At 40.5% G+C, this 24653-nt stretch overlaps 1 protein-coding gene across 1 annotated transcript in view; it reads left to right on the plus strand.

The window, feature by feature from the left end:
* Positions 1 to 24653, plus strand: part of SORCS3 (sortilin related VPS10 domain containing receptor 3) — a 268925-nt gene that overhangs the window by 146392 nt on the left and 97880 nt on the right. Inside the window, exon 5 of the mRNA XM_036385525.2 lies at positions 19430 to 19503. Coding sequence (XP_036241418.1) covers positions 19430 to 19503 — 74 coding nt within the window. The remainder of the gene's footprint in view (positions 1 to 19429; positions 19504 to 24653) is intronic.

Here is a 24653-nt window from a genome sequence, read left to right on the forward strand (position 1 = left end):
GGGTGTGGTTATGGGATTGTGCCAATGGCAATGCCCATTTCATCTCTCTGCTGCTCACCAGAAAAGAGAGATCGAGAGCTTCTAAAACAAGTGTCTAGAGAGGCTGCAGTGGTGCTCACAGCTGTGAGGAGGCTATCCAAAGGGATGCCATGCTGACAGGGGATAATTGTCCAACTGCAGCCTAGTTCTGCTCGTGCTCCTCTGTCCTTTGTTTTTGTGCTCATTTTCCTGCAAACCAGCATGAAGTTGCCTGGTACAAAACAGGTGGAGCTGTATCAAATAGTTCTTGCTTTCTCAGTTCATATGTCCATTTTTCGGGGATAAAACTGCTCTGAAATACTTCTGACTTGATGCATGAGAGGGCAATAAAATAGAAAGTTTATCATTAGCCTGCAACCTGCAGGTAATATTCGTCCACTGGTACTGTGACAAGGAAGGTGACTTGCTGTTTGCTCTGTAGTGCAGACACTGCTACAGTGGGACACCATATTTTCCCACCAATTTTAGAAGTGTTTGACCCTTACATTTTATTTTAATAACTTCTTTAGGGACAGATTTAAAAGTGCAAGTGTTATTCTGAAAACAAATCAAGTACATATAATTTGACTCCCAGCAGCAGAAACTATTAAGGGAAGATCTAATCCATCTTCTTGTAACTATAAATGTGTAAACAAGTTGGAAAAATTAATTTCATATCTTAGATTAAAATAAGTATTTCAGATTAATATTTTTCTTATTAGTTTTCTTTCAATTAAAAATAATAATAATGTAGTGTTTTAAGCAAGCTGTAGTCAACTTGGAAATTAATGAGAATGATGAACCTGAAAATCCATTTTGCTTAGTATGTTGATCCACACAGTAAAATGAAATTAAATAGGGACAGTTCATATCCCTACAAATAATGAATTTGGTAACTGCCTAGATCAAAAGATTTTTGAATCGTTTTGTTTATAAAAATAGAAAACAAATTTTAAAGTTTCGGAATGAAATACAAATAGTCAGTGTTTTGGATCTTCCCATTAAATAGTTTTCCTCTAAGGTCTTCTGACCTTCAGTTCCATGGCTGTGATTCAAGCCTTTTTTTAATGACTGTTTTAACCTAAACATCCCTCCTTGTTTTTAGCTAATTTCTCCACAGCTGACAATAATGTTAGGGTATTTATCTGGTTGATTAAAGAAATGACCAACCAACTAAAAAAACCCAACACATTTTGAATGCCCTCTTAACAGAATTATTGTCCTTTCCAAGCTGGTGTTTTAAGAAGCCTATTCCATATTCTACAACCTTCTTTAAGAGGAGGAGCCCATCTCTTCTCCACAGAACTGTTCCTTGAAATATGGCTTCATATTGAGAAAGCCAAAGACTTTGTGGTATTACCACTTCCATCAAGTGAAATAATCGAATATAAAAACGGTTCAGGCACCAATTCTTTTATTACCACTCCCATATAGGTATTGTTCTGCTTTTTCCTGGTTAGGGCAATTCCCAGAAGACGACTGAGTGAGATGGAGTTCAGCAGGCTTTCTGAAAGATGCATTGCTCTGTGGCTGCTGGTTACTTTGTTGATTTAAGGACAAATCACAGTTACTACCATTTGTTTTTTCTTAGTAGTATCCAAGGAGTTATTGAGGATACTTCCTCAGTATGAGTCAACACAGCATATCGTTCCTGTTCTTAATTTTTATAGCCAATTAGGACCCTCCTCTGCTTTGCTAACTCTCCTGTATCATCACATAAATGCAGCAGGGCTGAGCCAAGAAATCTCTGAGTGTGGGCATGAACATGCAGCAAGTTCACAGACCCTGATGTCTTCTCACAGAGTATAAAGCACAGGCTAGAGGAATTTTTACAGGGCTTTAAGAAAACCTGCGTGGGTTTGCTATTCCCCCCTGAGCAGCCATGTGATATTGTATAACTATCAGGTCCTGGAAGATTAAATGCAACTTGTGAGTTGAAAATCTTGGATCTCTTCCCAGTAGCTTTGTGTGTATGTGTCTACTTTATTGATAAAATAGCACAATCTGATGTGTGCACGTGTTGGTTCTGTTAATGGCCCCCTTAAGTGGCCTTTGGCAGAAGGTGGACATTGTGTAAATGTTACAGACAATTTGCTGCAGGTCAGACTGGGTCTCACAGGGAGTGTCCATGTTGACACATGGATATATCACCCAGTACAAAATGGAAAATGGGCTTGCAGCCTCCAGTTTTTGTGGGTATTTGCAGAAAATACATAGGAAGCAATTTTAAACAATCCTTGGATAAAAATGTGGTGGGAAGGGGAATATATGAAAAAGGTGCAATATTGCCTGTTGGAAAGTGTGGGGAGCTGCTCTGTGGAATGCTGTGAAAGCTTAAAGTCTCCCAGCACAAGCTTAAGGTACAGATTTCATTGCTGCCATTCACGGTGACTGGGGAGGAATATCTTGAGTTTATCTTACATTCCTGATGCTAATATGCTGAGTGTCTCATTATTTGTCTCATTTATCCAAGAAACCAACTAATTTTCGATAGGCAAAATTTCCCACACTGATTCCTCTGTGGGGAATGGATGAGTCTGGAGGTAGAAATGGAAGGGACTTTCCAGCTCCATGAAGTTTCTCTCAGAATGACATTGAAACTTTCAGAGAAACATGCATAAATATTTGTTTAAAAGATAATTAAAAAAGATAATTTGTTTAAAAGAGAAAATATTAGTTAATAAGGAGAGATATTTAAAATATTTTAAATTACCATTATTAAGAGAAGAAACCCCAGGTATACAACATGGTAGAACTTTTTCCTTACAGACTAAACTGTGATTTGAAGCCTGCTGGGAATAGGTAAGAGGCAGAATAATTCACTAATACACCAATTTAAATTCCCCAGCTACCCATTACAAATTTGAGAACATGGGATAAACAAGAAGTTTGGCAGTCAGTGGCTTCTCCCTCCATGGAGCTTAATCTTCAGCAGAAAGTGAACAAAAGAAAGTGGGTGTCTCATTATCTCTTCGAATGAGGTGATAAATAAGAGGTGCAAGATAACATTCTGCTGTATCACCAAGTTGCACCTGGCAGACAGTATCAGGTCTGACTGGGGATATTCCTTTGGTGTGGGAGATGTGGCAAGTTATCATCTGAAAATTGGATGCAGTGCATGTCACAGCCTTGACTATCTTGACTAGACACTACAGAATTTATCAAAAAAATCACAGATAAGACTGGGACTACGTGGGAAAGTTTGTTAGGGTTTTTTAATATTTTTTTTCTAATTTTTTCTAATGTGCTAGACACAGAACCAGAGCCATGAAGGCAGTGTCTCTGCTCCAGGTAAAATGCTCCCCTGGAATTTAAGCCCAGTCTCCCAGTATGACATGGGGCAGTAAAGCAGCTAAGGGTGGGGTTGTTTGGCTGGGGCTTTTTTTGACAATGTGCAGTTGGGCAGAGTGCTGCCAGAGAAATCCAGCGGGAGTTGATTCTAGGAATATGGGCACCTTGTTCCAAGCAGTCATTCATCTTTGGGATTCTTTGTGAGGAGCTGTTTTCATGGACACATGGAACAATCCAGTTTGAAAGGGATCTCCAAAGATCATCTGGTCCAGCCTTTCCTGGGAAAGGGAGCCTAGATGTGATTGTCTAACACCCAGTCCAGTCCTGTCTTGAATGCCTCCAGTAAAGGCTCCTTGGTCTCAGATTTTATGCCCTTTAAGGAAACTTAGGCACACGGGGACTTCAGAGTTGTGTTTGGGTGAGGCTACTGAACTTTGAGTTGGAACTCCTAATGCTGGAAATGTGGTTCCAGGATAGCAGCTGCTACTGCAGATGTGTTGAAATCAAGCAGTGAGAGTTGCTGCATGTCATAAGTGAGATGTGACTCTGGCCCAGGCCTGTAGGTTTTCTTTCCTTAGGAACTGAGGTATGGGGCTGATGAGGAGAGGCAGGCTGGTGTCTGCCTCACATCTCATTTTGATATAAATCAGCAGGAACCCAGACCGGTTACCTGCTCCTCAGCAGCACTTCTGCTCCTGGAATTTAAATGTAATTGTAGTTGTCAGAAGTTGTTAGAAGTGTGAGTAACTACTCCTTTTATCAACAACAGCTCAAGACTGTACCTCTTGGATAAAACACAGCTTTTCTTAGCAAGATGTGAACATTACTTTTAACAAGGAAAGTAAGTTCTTTCTGTTCCTGCATGGATCCTCATGGTAGAATCACCGTTTCATTCCATGATGTGAGAGAACACACCAGGGCTAGTTTCTCATCATAGTTCACTGATATCTGAAGAGCACACTGCCTGTGATTCCAGTCCTGTGGATACAATGCTCAGCTTTCAGATTTATCTTGCACCAGTCACTTGACATTTGAGCACCCCACGGAGTGAAGCTGGAGGCACACCTACTGCATTCTTTTCTTCACCCCAAAGGGAAAGAGACTGAGGAAGCTGCCATAATAACAGTTAGTCCCACAGGCCTACCATACTGAGGAAGGAAATAATGTGAGTATATTGCCCACCTGTAAAGGAGCACACAGTGTTTCATGTTTGATACAAGCCATATTATAGTAACTGCTCATAGAAATCTCTACCATACTGACTGGTCCATTGTATTGCAACCTCATATTAAGAAGCAATCCCTGCCTGAGAGTGCTTGCAATTAAATGTGAGGCTCACAGAAAAAGTGGTGTCCCCTGAGCATCTCTAGTGTATTCAGGCACAGGTCATTAAAGTGTTTCACTGCCTAACCACCACTGAGAACTATAACAAAGTCGGAAACTGAACGCAGATAGAGTCCTGTTCCCATGACTTAGCCACAAATAAGTCTTTCATCTTTTTGCCTTTTGAATACTCTTCTGAGAACATCAGGTTCTACAAACATATCATGTGTCTGTGTTGCTGGACAAGCCACCTGCCAGCAGCTCTCCCAGGCAGGCAGGGTTCCATCAAACAGATAAAGGGAAATGTTAGTAAAGTTAGAAAAACACAAACCAAACATAAAGAACCAAACCCTTGAGATTGGGAATACTTAAAAGCAATTTACAGAAGTCTCTTCTTCAATATGATAATGAACTGAAGAATTGAAATCACTTAACTTCATTTACAAATCATGAATATGTATCAGTGCCTTTAAATGAAAGGACGACTAAAACAGATATAGTGTTTGTTCAATTCATTAAAAGGAAGACAATTTATCAGGAGGTTTTTTTCCACTCCTAAACTAAAGCTATATGCAAATGTCAGTAAATCAAGACCTTGCGCTAATTCTGCAGCATGATGAATATTTTTATAATCCTAATTAGAACCAGCCATTTAGTTCAGCAATTTCCCCCAATCTAGCCAATTTGAAATTAAAATAGATGCCTTGATTACAAAACTCATTAGCAAAGAAGCACCCTTTTTGCTAACCAGTTCATTTGGAATGCACAAGCTGAATGAAGTGAGGAGCACTTGTGTTGTCAATTGCCGTAAGTGAAGTGAGCCTTAATTGTTGGCATTGTGAAGTATTTGTATTGCTACATGTTTCATTGCAGTATAATATATCATTCATTAAATGTAACAAAAGCATTTTTAAAATTTAATTAAGTGCTGTTGGTGCACCAGGTAATTTTTATAAAGTCAGATGTCACAATTGTTTGCATTTGAAGTATTGATGGGCATTACCGTCAGAAAGAAGACGTATGACTCTACATTTATCATTCTGATTATGGTAGGCCTGGCAGTTTTAATAGGAGATGGGAAATTAAATTATGCAACTTTGGCTCTACTTCAGAAATGCCCAATGAATTTTGTCCTGGCAAAATACTGAACTTTGGGCTTGTGATGATTTGTGGTGGCAAAGAGAAAGTAACGGCTTGTGAAACTTGATTTAGCCAGAACAGTCTTTCCTATTGCTTGTTATTTATGTAATAGACACTTCATGAGCAGGTTTTACTTTGAAAAGGGAAATATAGAGATAAATGGAGTGAGACACATTTGATGCTTAAATGTGCTCTTCTGCTGGAGCAACCTAGTTTATTGTGTAACAGGGCAAGGATCCTGTGGCTCATTCCTGGCCATGCTAAATCATGGCTCTATATTGATTTTATCTGGAGCCTAAGTGGGGTGAAGAGTGGTTATAAATATAGCAGAGGGGAATAAAAATGAAGGAGTGAAGAAGGCTGAAGAATAAGAACACCAGGGGCATGATTTATTTTGCCTGACTGTAGAGATCTAAAATGTTGCAATGCACGCCTACATTGGGTGTCGTGGCTTCCTGTAGTAGTTGATGGTGATCTACTGAATGGTGTTGATTGATTTCTGGAAGCAAATGGAGGTGACTCTTTTAGGATGAGGTAAATTGTACCTTGGACTCATTTGTATTGACGAGGCCTCTGCTGAGTGTCAAGGAAGTAATTTCTTTGCTGAGATGTAACTATTTGCTGTATTACCTGAGATTAGAGGACTTGAAACCAACCCTCCTGTCTGGATGTGTGTAAAATGGATTACAGGGGATACAATTCCAATATGATCAAAATAGCAAAAAGCATTTAGTTTCCTAGTTCCTGTTATTGTGCCTACAGATTCTAATGACCCTCACCCTGGAGAAGAGAGCAAACATGAAGTGCAAGCAAAGAAGGAGTTTGTAACCTTTTGTTTTTCTTTTCCTTGAGGCAGCCAGCTGGATGGGTGATGCTGAGGGGTGAAGGTACAGTCCTGTCCCCCTCATCCCCCCAAACAAGCCCCTGCACATGTCTGTCACATCACCAGCACCCAAGGAGAAGGGCAGTCTGTGAGGGTGCTTCCAGAAGAGTACATTTCTGTGTGCTGGACCGGGAGCTTGCACTCAGGAGTAGGAATGGCAGGCCTGGAAATAGCAGGCTGGCCCTTGCTCTCTGTTCTGCCCCTAAGGAGGGGGAGTTTCAGCTTCCTGAAATCAAAGTCTTTTTATACAGTTGAGAGATGCATATCTGAGACAAAGACAGAGAAGCTCCAGAAGGCTGCAGGCAGGAGCTGATATGTCCTGGCAGAACTTCCAGTGTGGTTGGGGTGGGGTGCCCTGTGTGAGAATTTACAGCAGGTGCTGTAGTAGTAAATTGGCCACAAGGCAGAGAGGGTCCTTCTTTTATGCTGTAGCACAGCAGTCTATTAAAAAGTTCATACATTTAATTGCTAATCACTTTGTGTCTATTGTGTGAAACAGGTTTATGTAATGCTAGAAGCTTGTGTTTTTTTTCTTGGATTGCCCTTTGCAAGCAGGCTTCTCTCTGTTGCTCTTACCTCTCCTTTTTGAGTCACAACAAACCATCCCTGTCTCCAGTGCTTGTTTTCAGTGGGGAAATGGACCATGTTCTGATCTGATAGCATACCTGAGGTGCTTTACAAAAGATGTGTGCAGTCACACATGTAGCAGCTGATGTTCAGTGTGAGTCCATTGATTTTAGCAGGGAAATGCTGATTAACATCACTGGAGGATCTGACCTGAAAACATGTACAGTATTCTTTTCTCACATAAAGCAAGATAGATGTAGTTTATGCCTCCCAGTGCACAGGGTTTTTCCCCCCCTAAAATGTGCCTGGTGAGAGATGCAGAGTCCCTGGGCAGAGAGCCTGTGTGCAAGCTCTTTCTTGTGCTAAGGCAACTACTTGTTTCTGTTCAACCTTGACATATGAAAATTCACTTTTTTTTTTTTTCTCTTTTTTCCACTGTTTTTTGTCCTTCTGATAGAAGCTTCATGTTATCAATTTTTCTGGGGAATAAAGGGGCCAGAGGAATTTCTGCAACTCCTCTGTCCCCTTAGTGGGCATGGATGATTCAGCTTTTCATGCCTGTTGTGTCAGTGGTGAAAGAGAAGGCCAGTTCCTGGATTTTTGGTCTAGCACCTCAGGAACCTCAGTCCCAAGTGTTTAGAAATAATGAATTGGTTCTTTAAAAGTAATGAGTTTGGTAGAGAAAAAGTCAGAGAGGTGTGTGAATAATTTTGGTTGTCTTCTCTTATACGTCTCTTGTGCTTCTGGGACTGAGGAAGTGTTGAAAACCATGTTTTTCAAATGCCTCCTCACAGTTAATAGAATTAGAAATTTTGCCATAAAAAAAAATGAAACAAAACCCTCAAGATTTTAATAATGTCCTGATTCCAGTACTGTTCTTCTGCAGGGCATTTATGCTTCTAAGACATATATTTATTTATGCTTGCAAATGCTGCACATCTTCAGTTGTGTTTTGGTGCATATTTCAGCTGGCTGTCCACATTGGTTGTCTAGGGGAAGAATGGCGACCTGTTTGTGTAGGGTGTGCACACACCTGTGTGCAGGTTTGAAGTTTTGCAATAGAAGCCCCACATAAGTTTTGTGACAGTTACAAGAAGTTCTTCCAGAGTAATAAAATTCTTTAGTTTTGTGTTCAGTTGATTTTTATACGACTGTGGTGGCTGTAAAATGAAAGTTAGGGCATGATGCAGTAAAATTTTGGTTCATTGGGAGTATTGTGGGTATGATAAAAGGAGGAGCTGAGGCACCAAAATGAAGGGTGATATTTTTGAGAGGAGGACAATTGATCAAAGAAACAACAAAGCTTAAAGCTTTATAGAAAATCCTTGTGATTCTGTAGTACAAAAGGAGGAAAATGGGATCCTTCCCACAGCCTGCTACCTTGGGCAACTCATTTCTGCCAGAGGTTCAGTGATCATAAACTGTCTGAATATAGATTTTGTAGCATTTTATACTTGCAGTGTTCAAGAGATAAAAGCACCTACAAATAACATGTTAGCAGAATATACTGGACCCAAGGGGACTTTCCTGCCATATAGTAAGAGAACAATAATGTCATCAAAAGTTTTGCTGCCAAAACAGGACTCTAGTTTTGTCCTCTAACATAGCACTTGCTTCAGGCCAGTTGATTTTCGCAGATCTTGGTGCAAGTCCACGAGAATTATGCACAGATACCCAGCGGCAGAAATGTCATGAGTCTGAAAGTTCTGCTGCAAAATTAAGTCTGATATTTCCTAGCTAGATGAGTTGTACTTTTCTCTAGTGACAGCATGGAAAAAGCTGCTTTATTTTTCCTTTCCTTTCCTTCCACTATGAGTTATGTTATACCATCACTGTGAACCTAGATTGATACCAGAAATTATAGTTACATTAAATCAAGTTTGGTGAGTTGTTGTTGACTGTAGTTGTTGCCTTGAATTGAGTTTGTGTAGTTCTGGGGCTTTGTAGAGGCTTTTTCTTCACCCTACTTCATAAGATAGTAGGAAGGTACCTAGAGTTTCAATTAAATGGGATAAATGGCTTAAATATAGACACCATAGAATATTTACAAACCTAGAGAGCTGCTGAGAGAGGCTAGATAAGAGCTTTCTTTTTCTTGTGTGATCTGCAGTTGCAGATTCATTTATTCCAAAGGTACACAGCTTGATTGCAGGAGCTGGGTGATGGATGAATCAAAGATGACAGTGTAAATGGTGTCTGCCCAGCAGCCTGGAGGGATCCCTGGAACATGTGAGTTTCTCATTTGGTGATTTTTCTGGCAGTGATGCCTCAATGCAGTGACAGCTTCTGCTCCAGCTGTCAAGCTAAATTGTTCCTGATGGTTGCTGGTATTTACAATGATGCTGTTCATTTGGGTTCCTCCAGTAAACAGTCTTGGCTTGGGACGAACTGAATCTCTGTGAGGTGCAGGGAGAAATTTCTCGTTTTCCATGAGACCTCTTACTCTTCCCTTCCTGCATGTGATCTCTGGCTTGGCTGTCTATGTGTGGAGATGGATGCCTGTAAAATCAGGCTCTGCTTTTCCCTTCAGTTGTAGCCTATTATCAATGCATGGATTTCCAGGGAATCTGGTCAAAAAGAAATTTGGCTGGCTAGAGGTGAACTGAATTGCACCGCTGGATTTTAAGTTATAGTAAGAGCAGTACTGGAGAATATCTTCAAGATATCAGAGGCCCTTGTGGAGACCAGAGTTGGCTGTTGAGTAGGAGAGTGAGGCTGAAAGGAATCTAAATCTAACTTTCTTTATTATATATTCAAGCTTGCAGAAGCCTCTTGATTCATTATAGGACAGGATATGAAAAGTGCGTGGTAAGGGAGATGGCCCAAAATATAATGTATTGTACAAGAGCTGGGGTGTTTGAGCAGGAGATAATATTTGCTGAAGCTACATCTTCAATGCTGTCAGAAATTAAAGTTTTCTACCTTGTTTTTATAAAATTTTGCTCACAGAATTTATTTCATAGCAAGAATTGTCCTATGACCAGCTTCTGTGCTCTCTTTTGGGGGACGTTAGACTCCCATGAACTAAGGTGGGCTCTTCTCTGGGCTGGTTTGGTCCAGTATTTGCCCTTTGTCCCAGGCAGCATAGAGCACAGGCTGTATGTGTGGACCAGAGCTGTCCAGAGAGGTATTTCTCCCAGTGCAGAATGTGTACATGTCCTAAGCAGTATCTGTTCATCTACTGTAGTTTCCCAGAAGACTTTCAGGATGGCCTTGGGGGCATATCCACGACCAAAGGAGATATATGGTGGCAGCCCATAAATGCCCCATAGATCCCTGACAGAACCCACAGCCTCAGGGTGAGGGGGCACAGTGCCCTCATGGGGGGAATGGAGTAGAAGAGTAAGGACAGTTTGTGAGACAGCTTTGACTTTGTGAAGAAATCCAACACTCTGAGAAGTGGGGGGCTGCTCCTGAGGACCTGTGAGGTTTGCTGCTCTTCAGCTGGTGAGACGAGACCTGAGTGGAATGGGCAACTGCACTCTGTCAGGGCTGATCCCAGGTAAGAACAGCATTTTCTGGGTGAGATGAGTTCAGGCGTGTGTCTGCTCAGTGTCTCAGGGTGGTGGGTCACAAAAACTGAGTAACCATCCCTGTCTGTGAAAATGCTGATGAATGGCAAACTGCATTGGGTGGCAGGTGTGTGTGTGTTAAATAACATACAATTTAAACTGGGGCAGAATACATCGCTTTAATTTTGCCTAAATGACACATACTGCTTGAAACCAGACTAATATTTCTTTCAAGCTGTGTGAAGTTTTTTTTTACATGAACAATGACTATGTCTCCAAAAAAAATGCTGTTCTAAATGCAGTTTTAAAACCTATTCATTAATGCCCATGTACACAATTTCAGAAATGTTTTTTTTCCACATGAATAAATAAATCAGAAAAATCTTATGTAAGTTTAGAAGGTGGTTTGGTGGTGTGAAATCTATTTCTTCCACTAATCTGAAAATATCCCTCTGCCATTAAATCCTGGTCTGTATAATGTAGAGGTTAACCTACAAATAGTGCCACAGGGTTTGTAAAGGAAGGAGGGGAGGAACAGCCAAGCATGTGATTGTAGCTTTATGTCCCACTTTGGCTAATGCCTCAGCCTCTGCTGCTTTGTCCCTTGTAGTCTTATGCTCAATAAACATGAAAGATTGGTCTGTAATAGCAATGAATGTATCCAGATGCTTGCACTGTAATTAAAGGCATATATCACACAATAAAGCACATTTGAATGAAAAATCTTCCCATTAGACGTATGGTTCACATTTATTTCCCCTTATTGTTAAATTTCTGGAGTATAACCATTGATGGAGTGTAAGGAGGGACTTCTAAAGGGCTGCAATGTGAAGCCCCCAGGAGCACAGAAAATTTTCCTGTTGGGCTGGGAGGGCACAGAGCTCCTCAGTGCAGGCTGACCTGCACAGCAGCATTGGCTTCATCCACGTGGTTGGTGGATCCAATTAGCACAGACCTCAGACCCAACACTGCCTAATGATTTTTAAGTTGAAGAAACGGGACTAAGGGATCAGCCTGGCTTTGAGACAGAAAAATCAGCAGCCATTAGAGGTGATTCACTCTTTTGTGAATGTTAAAGAGCTGATCTGAGGGAAAAAGGAGAGAAGCAGCCTCTGTGGACAGGAACAACCTGAAACCTCACTCTGCCTCTGGCTGAGCCTATTGGATGCCAAAGGAAGAAATTCTGGTAAAGATAACTCCTGGTACACCTTGTAGCCTCTGGAAGCAGGAGGCAGCTCTGCCATCTCCATCCCATTCTGATCTCTTCATGGTCCCAGTATTATTCCCTTGTTCCTGTTCTCTACTTTAGTCCTCCCTCAAACTCTATAGCTGATTTTGAAATGGTTAAAAGATCATGGAGAAAGGAATAAATAAGCAATCAGAAAAGTTAGCCTTCCCTAAAATGGCATTTCTATTTATAGTACCTTTTGCGGGTCGCTAAATTCTTTAGCAGTGATTGAAATGTGTTTTGATTGACCAAATTGAACATATTTTTTCTCCAGATTTTCAGTTTAAGCTAAAAAATATGGAAGCAATATTTTTCATCTTGTTTCTTCACCACTCTAGCATTTCTGGAGGTAGGGGAAAAGCACAAAAAAAGAGAGCCTGTTTTTCACCCAGGGGTAAAACATACCTTAAACTCTGTGTGATACTCATTTGTGACACTGCTCCTGTTGCAGCTATGTCTGGATTTCTTGTTCCACTGGAAACAAGTCATGGAGTAGAAAAGCAAAAGATGGTCTGCTCTTAGCAGAAATACCAAATTTTTGGCTGAGTGTGCTTGGTGTCAATTGTCAATGAGGCTTAAGAAAAATTGAATTGTGAAGTTTTTTAATGGAACTCTTTTTTTCACTGGTTTAATCTAATATTGTCTTTTTTTGATGATGAAGTGGCAAAGCAGAGAGCCGAGTCTTGCTTTCAGCATCAGGTTTGAAGTGGACCCATTGAGTGAAAGCACTTTTTGAACTATGAAATCATGAAACGTGGCATCAGTGCATTATCTTAACCTGAATGACTTAGTTAGAAACCAGGTTGAGCTATACAGTTACATCCTGAGGTCAGACATTTCCAAAGAATTTGGTCTTTGTTCAGAAGATCCCTGACCAGTGTCTTACTGTGGTGGGATGGAGACTGAATTTCTTTTGCCTGAAGACCTAGTCTTACTGATTAGCTTGTGTAATATTTTTCTTAAAATGCAAAAACCCCAACTTCCCACCTTCAGAAACCTTTACTATTTTTTTCCTCCTTGTATGGGACAGATGATGAAAATGTAATTAGTATTTAATGTCTGTCTTGACCAGTTTTCAAAATAGCCTATTTCCAGTGTCCCATCTATGATACAACATCTGTAGGGAACTGAGCAGCTCTGGTGAGTCTCAGACATGAATCAGTCTGGGCATATCCTCTTCCCATGCCTAAGACAGTCTGGCTGTACAATGCTAGAGAAGAACCTTGGGCTGCAATGAGGACTCTTGATGCAGCTTTTAATCACCTGGAAGGAAAATCAAAGTCAAGAGATAAACTGGTCCATTTGTTTTCATTACAATTACTAGTTTTTACTACTCTGTGTAAACAAAGACCATAAATTTGGTGCTGGTAGACTTCTTTCTACTAAGTTCAGCCCCACAAGCTGTTGCACAAATCTTTTGGCTCGAGATACAAGATTTATTTTTAGCTTCTTTAATGTGGAGCTGTCAAGGGTGCCTTACCTGAATTGTGGTTTCCAGGCAGCTTGTGACAAGAGAAGAAAAGGAGAAGTTCTTTTTTTCCATTATTTAGGGCTCCAGAAGCACTTCCAGGTTTCAGATCTCGGTACCACTGAACCCTGCCTTGCAAGGTGGCAGGGATAGGCAACTCCCTTGGAGGAGTTGGAAAGAACAAGCACAGACAGTCCTTGAGGTGGTTATCAGCTTGAAGGTGATGTCAGCCTTTGTGTCCCTAATGGTAACTCTTGAAACTCCAGGGGTGTTTCACTGAGGGGAATAGAGGAATAGAAGAAAGAGAGGAATACCCCAATTTTTTCTTTCGATGCAGCCTTTTCTGATGTGGGTAATAAAGCCACTTCCATGGCAAGGGTTGCTCCTGACCTGGTTTCAGCCACACAACTGAAGTATTTTAGACCTGAGTCCTGTACCTACAGTGCTGCAAGTGACCCATTCTGCCTCCCAGGAGAATATGAGAAAGGGGTTTCCATAGACCCCACGGTTTAAACATTACACTGATGCTGTGGAAGGGAGAGGTATCCATCTGTCCTTAAAAAAGCAGGGATGGAAGAAGTGATAAAGAAGTAGGATATGTTCCTGGGGTACCAATAGCTGTCTTCATGGCTGTACTGAATCTATCCTGTGTTCAACTGGCTGCTGTCAGACATGGCTTATCTGTTCTGTACTCTAGAGACTGAAAAGTATTGTGAATTTTTCCTCCAGTTCATTTTTCTTCTAGGAATGACCTTTCTGAAATATTAATGATGACACCTTTCTTCTTTTCCAATTTAATTTCTTATACAGAAGTGTAAAGAAAAGATACACCTTGAGTTTTCTGAGAATTTGCAACTTTTTTTGAGCCTTTAATTTTTTTCTATTGCTAATGATTTTTGTCCTTCTGTAAAGAAAATTTGAGACCCTGCAACAGACTTTCTTTTCTGATTTATACTTTGCATGCAGTCCAATTTCCTACAAAAATGTTGACCTAATTTTATTTTTTTTCTGCCCCGGTTTGAGTTTTTGGCAGGAGCCCTCCACACATCTTGCAGATTTTTCCCACCAGCTCTGGCTGAGAAGGTGCTAGTTTGCTTTGTGCTTTTCTGGGATCTGAGCCATCTTTTCATGTAAGCAATCTGAGCTACTGCTTGGGATCGTGCTCTTCTGAGGCCAAGCAGGCCAGGCTAATCTGACCCTCCTCTTCCATAATGGGTCAGCTGCTGCCAACTTATTCCCACTAGACCCACTCTCACCCTGATGCATTTATTTTGAATACATCTTTCCATCATCAGCTAAATGTAGTGTCTGGAGGAAGTGTAGTTTTTTGTGTAATAAGTGAATTGTTCCTCTAAATGCATGCAGTTCAGCTGATCCTCCTCACTTTATCTAACATCATTTGCACTCTTGGATAACTGGCAGGCAGAAAACTATGGAGTGTCTCACCAGATGTTTTCTCAGGCCAATAGACCTGATTTCATAGCAAGAAAAATAATATTTGATTTTATTTGCTTACTGGCTTTCATGTATGTTCCTTTTATGTATGTTCCTTCTTACATGTGTATACATGAAAGTCTATAAATATCAAAGCTCTGTGAATTTCTTTAGTCTGTTTTCTATTGCTTTTCAGTCTATAAGTGACATCTATACATGCTTCTTGCAGTGATGGAGTGCACCCAACATATTGTATGCTTGGTCTTTCTTGGGCTTGCCTTCAAACTTTATTCTTCTGTGTGCTTCCCCCATGAAGCCCAAGCAGGTCATGAAATCCATCTCAACCAGATCATATGTCTGGTGGGGTCATCTCTTTCTGCACTAGTCACTGCAAGCTTTTTTAGTGTCAGGAGAGGCAGAGGATTCTAAGGCTTGAACAATGAGCAGTTTTAGAAGTGTCTTGTCTGTCTAAAAATGAGCCTTGGTGACTAGATCAGACATGGATAACTAACATCAGGGGCTTGAGTCTCTCCCTGTGTTTCCTTCATTGCTTGTTCTTCTCTACTCTCTCCTTAACTGGAATTGAAGCAGACCAATTTTTTAATCTGTTCTGAGAAGCTTTACTTTTCCAGAAAACTTAAAACCGTTTTTTTTTTTTCTTGCTAGCTCTCCTTGGTAAAATAAACAAAGCACCCAAACCAAATTACCCACAACCCTGAACAAGATCTTCCAAGCCAGCCAACATGATGTGTCACCCTGAGAGTTTGTACTGGAGAATTGCAACAGCATTTTCACATGCAACACTGTGTATCTAAAGCTCCTTTCTTTACGGTTCTGTAGTTCTGAATGTGTTTCTGGCATGCTGCTTGTGTTTGTGGCACAGAATCTGACACCAGGGATAAAGCTCCTTCTTTAAGGGGCTTGCCAATTTACTTGGAAACAATGCTGGTGTGAAATAAAATGTTGCCACTGTTCTTAGAGTTTGAAGACGAAGCATTCTGCCAGTGGTACATAAAATCCTTATGATTCAGATTTGTGCTGAGCAAAACAAGCAGGAGTTAAGGTCTGACCTGTAGTGAAACAAAGTTGGGTATCACTGGAGCTGCCAACGTCTTTCCTCGCACAGATTGTGTTCTTGGTGAGCTGCAGGGCTGTGTTGGTGGATGTGATATGTTTGGTGCTAGCTATGTTTGCTAGTCTTTGAGTGGGGAGTATTGTGATGCTGTTTGGATAAATATTTGCCATTTACCTTTTTGATGGTACAGCCTTTCCTGTTGTAAGTGGTAGGTCTGACTATAGACTCCTGAGTAGAGGAAGAGTCAGATCCACTGCATGCCAATCTTTAGCTGTGTCAAGAGACAAGACCAGCCCAGACAAACGTAAAAACCCATAATGGTCTTAATTTTTCAGTCACCAATGTAAGTCAAATAACAGAAGGAGGTTGCAGAAGGGCCATACCCTCATAATACCATCCCCATGGTACACCGGAGTCCACCCCTCTTGAACCAATGTGTTGGACTGCTCCAGGAGGTGGAAATGCCAGAGATTACTTGTCACTAAAGAGCCAGAGCAGAGCTTTAAAATGGGAAAATATTGGCACCATACCTACATAATTTTTTTTCCATTGCTTAGTATTCAGCCTTAGGACAAATTAATTTATATTGAATTCTGCTGTACTTGCCACTAAATTTGTTGTCTTTTCTAAAGCTTGTCTTCTCCCATGAAGGGAGAGAAACAAAAAGTATATGTATATATTCAATTTTAATGCATACTAGGAACCACTTTATTGTATGTTTTATTTATTTATTCAACACTAACCTTTGCATTTGCATCTGTAAATAATACTACAAAACTGAACTGGGCCAGAGAGGCCTTTTAGGGATTCGTCCTGTCATACAGCTTTAAGACTCAGTCATCAGGTTAAAATTTGAAGTGGATGCCCAGAGTAAGTAAGTGAATAATAAACAAAAATTATTGAAATGAATAATATCCTCTTTATCTCTTTATCTGAAATCACAAAAAGGCTGCAAGTTCAGTTTAATCCTTCTGACATCAGTCAGTCTGAGCTTTAAAAGAGAAAAGAAAGAAAAAAACACAGACCAGTAGCTGGTCTCTGGTTTTTAACTTGGTATAGAGTGGGATGCTCCCTGAAAGAGACACTGGGAGACATGAGTGGTTGAAAGAGATTGTGCTTCATGTCACTGAGCTTTCTGTAGCTACTGCTGTTATGCTTCTGCAGTAGAAAAGGAAATGCCAGGGGCAAAAGATAAGAGAGAATCGAAGGAAATGGCTGTATGTAGTTAATCCTTTCCTCTCATGGTGAGAATGGTTAATCCATTGCAGAATACAATCAGGATGCTAGACCCACTTGGACTCGCTTGTGAGCATGACTTAACTGGGACTAAGTTGCCTGGAGCCTGGCTAACTTGCACCTGTAGTCAAAACATGCAAAGGATAACCAAGTTGTTTGACACAACTGATGTTGTAGCACTGTAGAATTTTGACTTTGGAGTGTGGATTCTCAGTTACTGTTTGTAAAAACCGGTGTGTTCTGAGAATTAGTTATCTTAATATTGATGCTGACTTCATAAGCCTAATCTCGAATTTGGAGAAGGAATTTTCTTTTCCTGGCTCCTTTAATTAAAAAAGACAAGTGATGCTTTGTTGCTTTATTTTATATCTACACAGAATTCCTTTTGGGGCAGAGGACTCTATCACATTTTTTTAGACAATCACCTGAAAAGCAGAGGAAATCTGGCTGTTGTGGACTTGTAGTGCAGTATGTTACCCTATGTAGAGACAGTGCTAAAGAAATATGGCCAAATTAGAATATTCAGATATTTGATCTCCTGAAAAACACGGGGTAGAAAATATTTCTTAATATTTCTTACAAGCTTAGTGGTGTTGGCTGAAGTTTACATAATTGGAACCCTTTTTGACATGAAGATTGAAGGATACCTGCTTCCATATCTTTCTTCCACATGTGTTTTACTGGCAGCTTGAGCTGTTACTGGCCAGACTGGCATTCCTGTTGGCAAAAATGCAAAGGCCTGATTCTTTTGTCTTTATGCATATCAGCTGCATTAGATACTTGATGGAGTCTGAATTTAAGTTTCTGACTTTCTTCTGCTGACTATACAGTGATTTGGTTGTGTAGTTGAGTACAAACATAGCAAGAATTAATTAACTGCCTCAGGCTTTGGACACTGCTCAAACAGTCCTTTCCAATCATCTTTCTAAATTGATCTATGGTCCAGCTCTGATGTGGCTGCTGCCTCTCTGTGGTCAAAGATGCTGCCTGTTCAAGAAATGTTAATATTCAGTGTGAGCACATGTAGTTTATCTTCCCAGTCACTCGTAGCCATCCATCACAGCGGTGCCACAGGACAGATCACTAGGTTGTGAACCCTTCCAATCTGAACATGGACCTACCTCCAATTTGCAAATTCAGTTACTCAAATCAAATGCAGTGCAGAATCTTGTGCTCAAATGATATCATTTTCCCATTAAGGACTTAAATTTGACTATTACAAACTTTGAAGTTTTTTCAGTTCCCTTATCTACCTCCTTAGCTGGCAAGCAAGCCTTGTTTTGTTAAGCCAGAATATATATCAGATGAAATTTATTTGAAATCCTGATCAAAATGCTGCCTGATATTTAGTTCTCTGTGATCTAGTGGTAAAGCATAGTAGTTATTTCTCAAAGCATATTTTTTCTCTGAAGAACCAAATTTGCTCGTAGTTGGAGAAAAGGAGCTTACATATGTTTTGATTGTGAGAAGATGCATTGTGTGTAAGAAAATAATTACATGGAGAATGGTGTTTGTGGTATTAAGCAGAATATGTATGAGGCAACATATATCTGAAACTTAATGTGGAGTTACATGGAAATTTGGTTACATTTCAGCTGTGTCATTTCTTAACCAGAAAGACTCAAAAAATCATTATATTGAAAGTTTGGCTTCCAAGAAGAGTCATGTCACTATCTTTGGTGTTTAACTAATGAGCAGGTTGATTCTAACTTATCTAAAAATTTAGACCTCGTTCTCAATATTAGAAAATATAAATTAGGAGCAATTTACTTTTCAATACAGAAGAGATCTGATTCATTCCATGAAAACAAGTAATGGCATGACCTTGAGGATAGAATCACTACCTCATCAGAGTCATGTTGACTAATCTGATTTGTCTCTCATTCTATTTGATACTAGGAACTCACATGTCACCTGCTTCCTATTAAACAAAAAAAGCCAGGAGAACAGCCAGCTTTGTTATATGGCAGTCAAAGTGAATGTGCTGACAACTGATATTTGGAAGGAGAAAGTTGTTTGACGAGGTTTGGGAAGACAACCTGCTTTTGATTCTCTGGAGCCCAGTGTGGTTTAAGAGTAAAGGGAAGACATTAGCCTCCCCTGGCAGTGAGGGTGATTGGTAATTGTGTATAGTTATTGTGAATAATCCATTCATGTTCTTTAATCTTAGCTGATAAAGCTGATACTTTATCTAGCAACAGTCTTCCTTCTTTTTCCTCAAAGTTTATTCTTTCTCTCTCTCTCTGTGTTCCAGCTCTACAGCTCAATGGACTTTGGAAGAAAATGGCAGCTCATGCATGAGCGGGTCACTCCAAACAGGTTTTACTGGTGAGTTAAGGCCACTGGCTTGGCTTGCTTTGGGTGGGTCATGGAGGGGAGAAGGGCATCTTACTTGAATGGATTGGTTACTTTATCTGAACATGAAGTATACCCTTGGTTTTGTTCATCATCAATGCTATAAATTCAGTCCATAGAACACACCTTGCAGTGCAATAGTCTCTGTGTTTGTACTTCTCATTTGATAAAACGCAGTGTCTTTTACAGAGCAGTACAAGTCTTTTGGTAATTGCAGAACTCCTGCTTCTTTATTGTACACCTGCCTAGAGTAACACAGAGGAGCTGCCCAGTGCCTCAGTGACAAACCTGTGACCATTAGACTTCCTATTTTTCAGCCCTTCAGAGAGTTACTTTAGCCTAGAACACAGTATTTGTGCAGAGCCAGCCACTCTGACCAGTCTCCTTATGCAATCTTGGTGAGAAGGGATGATTCACTCTGCTTTAAATCACTCTCTGAGGAGCCAGTTTTATTATAGTGACTAGTGAAAGCCCAAGATCTGCAGTTTGCTAAAAATCTGCTTTGTGACTCAATTCCTTCTCAATTCCCAAGTGTCAGCCTCTCAAATTGGAAGAGTGTCTTAAAATCAGATGATGAAACAAATTTAGTTCCTATCTCCAGGCTCAGCCATCTCAGATGCATCTTTCCCAAACTTCTCTGCACCATGTGAAGTCTTAAGAATTGACTTTTAGAGAGAAAAAGAAAAGTGTAGTTCTTCTGTAGTTGAATTTAGGATCTGGGGCTCGAATCAGATTCTTAATGCTGTACTTACTATATGCCAGATGATGGGGTGTGTGTGAATGTGTAGAAGTGCTGATTTACAGAATCTGTGCATGGATAAAAAAAGTATCTGGTGCTTAAGACCCAAAAAGATTGTAATATTAAGGAACCAGAGGGTCACATTTTGGATGGTTAAAAATAAAAAGGACTTGGAAAACTTAAAAATTTACTCCCAATTACAAAGCATGATACATATCTATGTCTATATCTGTATATCTTAGAGTCAAATTCTTGTAGAAGTTTTTGCACCTCACTGAAAGCCCCTGGAATCCAGGCACAAAATATCTATAGATTGTGTTTTCATGAAGTGGAGGTAGACTCCTCATTTCAAATTATCTACATTCTTCTGGAAATCTCTCTAGACATCTTTAGACTCCAACATTTAAAGCATTGACCTTTTGGCATCAGGTCTAGATATTTCCCTTAGTGTCCATGAGGAATCTGGACAGTGTGAGAAGGTTTTGAACACTGAGGAAAGGAAGTTTTAAGGTTCCTAAGTCACACAGATCGGCAAAATATATCAAAGGTCTAGAACCTTGTCTGTCCATGTTACTGACAGACTGGCTTAATTCTTTCAAATACAGAGTTTCTCAAGGGGACCTGTGTTTCCTGCCCCATCAGCTGGACAGCTGTGAATATCCCCTGTCCATCTGTCTTTGGAGGCCCTGCCTATGTTTGCTGAGCAGACATGAGGATCACCATCCTGAGCAGGGGACAGAGGACTATTCCATAATATAGGAAAGGAGGTTGTTTTTCTCTCCTGGTTCTGGTGGCAGGTGGATGATTGACCTAACTATCAAAAATCCTTTGATCTCACTATTCATGCTGGCTGCACATGACAAAGGTGAGTGTAGATCCTCTCCAGGTGTATCCTTCTGTAGAGCAGAATAGCTGGTCCTTGGAATAATTTTAACCCATCCTTCAAATAACACAAGTGAGCTTAGGGGAGAGGCTTTCTTGGAGGATAAGGTGAAAGGGCTAAGCTGACTTGGGAAGAAAAGCAGGACGTCTTTTTAAAGGACAGGTTGTGATGTTGTGACTTATTTTCTGCTTCCATATAATAATGGTTAATGGAAATTGCTTGTTTGTCCACTTGGACCCCAAATGTGTATTGTTTTCCACAGTCTACCCCATTTTTCATTGTCTTTTGCTGCATGGTTTGAACACTGTTTTTTAGCAGTGCATTATGTAATGTCTGTGTTTCAGGTGCCTTTTTCTCTTAGGAAATGTACAAGTCTTCTATAGTTAAAACTCGTAAGACATAGACTTAGAAATCTTTATTCCACTCAGAAACAGCAGAGTCCCACAGAGAATAAGCTTCCCAAGAGAGTGAATTAGGTTTTTCCCAGAGTGGGAGGGATTTGAAACAATCCATACTGCAGGTATAAGAGGTATTGAAATTGTGGAACATAATAACTCTCCTTAGCTGATTTATTTCTCTTTTTCCTTTCCTTCTCTTTAAAGCTTCAAACAGTGATGGCTTTCAAGTTCTGGCTTGTAAGATCTTTACAGAAAAAAAAGGAAATAAACATTTTAGCTTCCAAAATTTGTTGATTTTTTTAGTGCGCTACAAAAGAGAGAAAAGTGGATGTAGCTGAAAGTTTCAGAGGGATGTAAGCCACTACTCTGTGAAACTCAGAGAATCATAAAATAGCACAGATTGGAAAGACCTGAAAAATCATCTAATTCCAACTTCTCTGCCAGGGCCAAGGGCACCTTCCACTAGACCATGTTGCTCAAAGCTCCATCCAGCCTGGTTTTGAGCACTGCCAGAAATGGGACATCTGTGGCTCCTCTGGGCAACCTGTTCAATTGCCTCATCAGCTTCACAATAAGGAACTTATTCCCATTATCTATTATAAACCTACCATCTTTAAATTGAAAGCCACCACTCTTGGCCTATTACTACATGTTCTTGTAAAATCTCCCTCTGTTTAGCTACTGAGAGATGCTTTAAGTTCTCCTGGAGCCATGAGGTTCACACAGACCCACCTCTCAAGTCTGTCAGTCTCTCTCTGAATGCCCTCCCTTCCCTCTGGTGTGTCAACTGCAGCTCTCAGCTTGCCTGTGGCAAGCTTTCCTTTCCATGTCACCAGCCTATCACTGTCCCTGTCATCAGTCGATCAAATACTACATTATTGAACCTCTGAATTAAAACTTCCATGAAAGTTGAAATAGTAATGACAGGGAGATGCCAAAATGAGAGAAGCTGCTCTTTTGTGCTGCTCTGCATTGTTCATTAGTAGAGGCTCAGGTAAGCATCCTTCATGAAATGGGACAGTTTCCATCTGATTGGAATGCAGCTGGCTTTATCTGGGGCAGGCTTTGCTGAATGTGTTTGCCTTCAAAACATGACTTTCATCTCTCAGGCTGCTTTGAATGGGCTTGTGAAGACTATAAACTTCACCCGGTTCATGTGATCAGTCAACCTGACAAGAAGAGGTCTTATTTTTCTCTCTGAGATCTTTCTGAATAATTATACCTTCCCTGAGAGACCTCACGCATAGAGACCTTAGTGCCAGGAGAGAATCATGATTGCTTCAGAGCTTGTGAGACTGGGATGTGAATTTTGCCTCAGCAGAGTAAGCACAACCTCTCTGCTAGTCACGGACACACAAGTCACTCTGTGCATTTTTTGCTGTAGCTCTAGCAAGCAGCATCTGTGATGGCTCTCTGGTCAAAAACAAAGCCCTAAGCTCCAGTCCCAACTTGTGGCATTGTATCCTGGCTCTTGCCTTTCAACTTCTTTCCTTAGTCATAGTTGTTGGTGCTACTCACTGGTTTGTAGTTTTGTGTTCTCATTCATTATGGGTGTCACATGTCCAACTGTTCATGGGACATTTCTCATGGGTTCCTGAGGCTGCTCAAACTTTGTGCATAAGCTGAGATTCACCCCTGGGCCACTCATAGTTACAAAAAACCCTAGGATTTGAGTTCTCTACTTTGGTAGTAGTGATTCATTTGTTAACTACACCCACTGATGACAGTGGCAGAGCTTGAACAGACTGTGTTAGTTGATGTGTGTACAGGCATCCAGATTTGGCTCCCACGTGCCTTGGCCTCAGATTTTAATAACTTAGGATCCTGTAAGACTGGAAATAGCGAGTTTGCGCTAATGTGATGCAGAAATTCCAAGATCAATCAAGATAACTGAAACCAGCATGGGTGCAAAGTTTGTTAAAATCCTACTCAATGTTCTTTTCTTTCAGAACACATTTCTGCAGCTCCCTCTGGGCCCTGTTCATTTTATATCACTATAACTTAGACACCTGTGCTGCCATGTGGAGGATATGAAAAAATAAAGCCCGTATTTTGTACCGTAGAAATGCTGGGGAAGCTTCCTCGCCTGTAAAACACATGGTCTGTTCTGCTGACTAAATACTGTTGCTCTCCTGATAAAGAGTCGTAGGACTTGAATTGTCCTTAAGTATTTTTTTTACTACCTCTGCCTTTTCCTGCAGCAGCACGATGGGACCAAGCAGGTGGGCAGGATGGGTTGGTTACTGGAGCATCCACCAGGCACTTTGCTGGACCACAGCTTTCCCCTGTCACCTTGGGTGACTCCAGCTGACTTTGCCTTGTTACCCTGTAGGTGAGACTGGGATAGGAGAGCACCTTGATGACTGTAGTGGGTGAAGTACTCAAATATATAGTAATATGAAGTGCTAGAGCAGTAGATTAAGAGAACTAGAGGGTAAAAGAGAATGAAAAGATGCTTTAGTGGCATATGAAATCCTTTTATCATCTTATGGCTTAATTCTTTCAAATATAGAGTTTCTCAAGGGGACCTGTGTTTTCTGTTCAGTCAGCTTAACAGCTGTGAATATCCTCTGTCCACCTGTCTTTGGTGTCCCTTCCTATGTTTGCTGAGCAGAAATGAGGATCACCATCCTGAGCAGAGGACAGCACTATATAACCTTTGGACACCAACACCCTTCCTTATGGTCTCCCCAGGCTTTTGTTTTTTGGAGAACACATTCCTGTTTCCTGCCTTATGTCATCACTGAGGAATATGAAGTGGTGGACATGGAACCATTTTCCCTGGTGTGGTTTTTATTGTTTGTTTTTTTTGTTTTTTTTTTTTTTTTTTTGTTTTTTTTTTTTTTTTTTTGTTGTTGTTGTTTTGTTTTTGTGGTTTTGTTGGGTGCTTGTTTTTTGGTTTTTTTTTTTTTTTGCCTGTTACAGCTAGACATTTCCCTTCTTATTTATTTTTTTACTCGTGTTCTCTGGGACCATGAGTGATTCTCTCAAAGCCTGGGAGCAGGAAAGTGGGGAATACCCATTTCCATGGAAGAGAGAGAGAAATCTGTGCAGAATTTCTGATGCCTCTGGTACTTCTGATACTTGGAGCCCTGAAGTCAGT

The sequence above is a fragment of the Molothrus ater genome, chromosome 8, assembly GCF_012460135.2.
Source record: "Molothrus ater isolate BHLD 08-10-18 breed brown headed cowbird chromosome 8, BPBGC_Mater_1.1, whole genome shotgun sequence".
In the NCBI taxonomy this organism is placed as follows: domain Eukaryota; kingdom Metazoa; phylum Chordata; class Aves; order Passeriformes; family Icteridae; genus Molothrus; species Molothrus ater.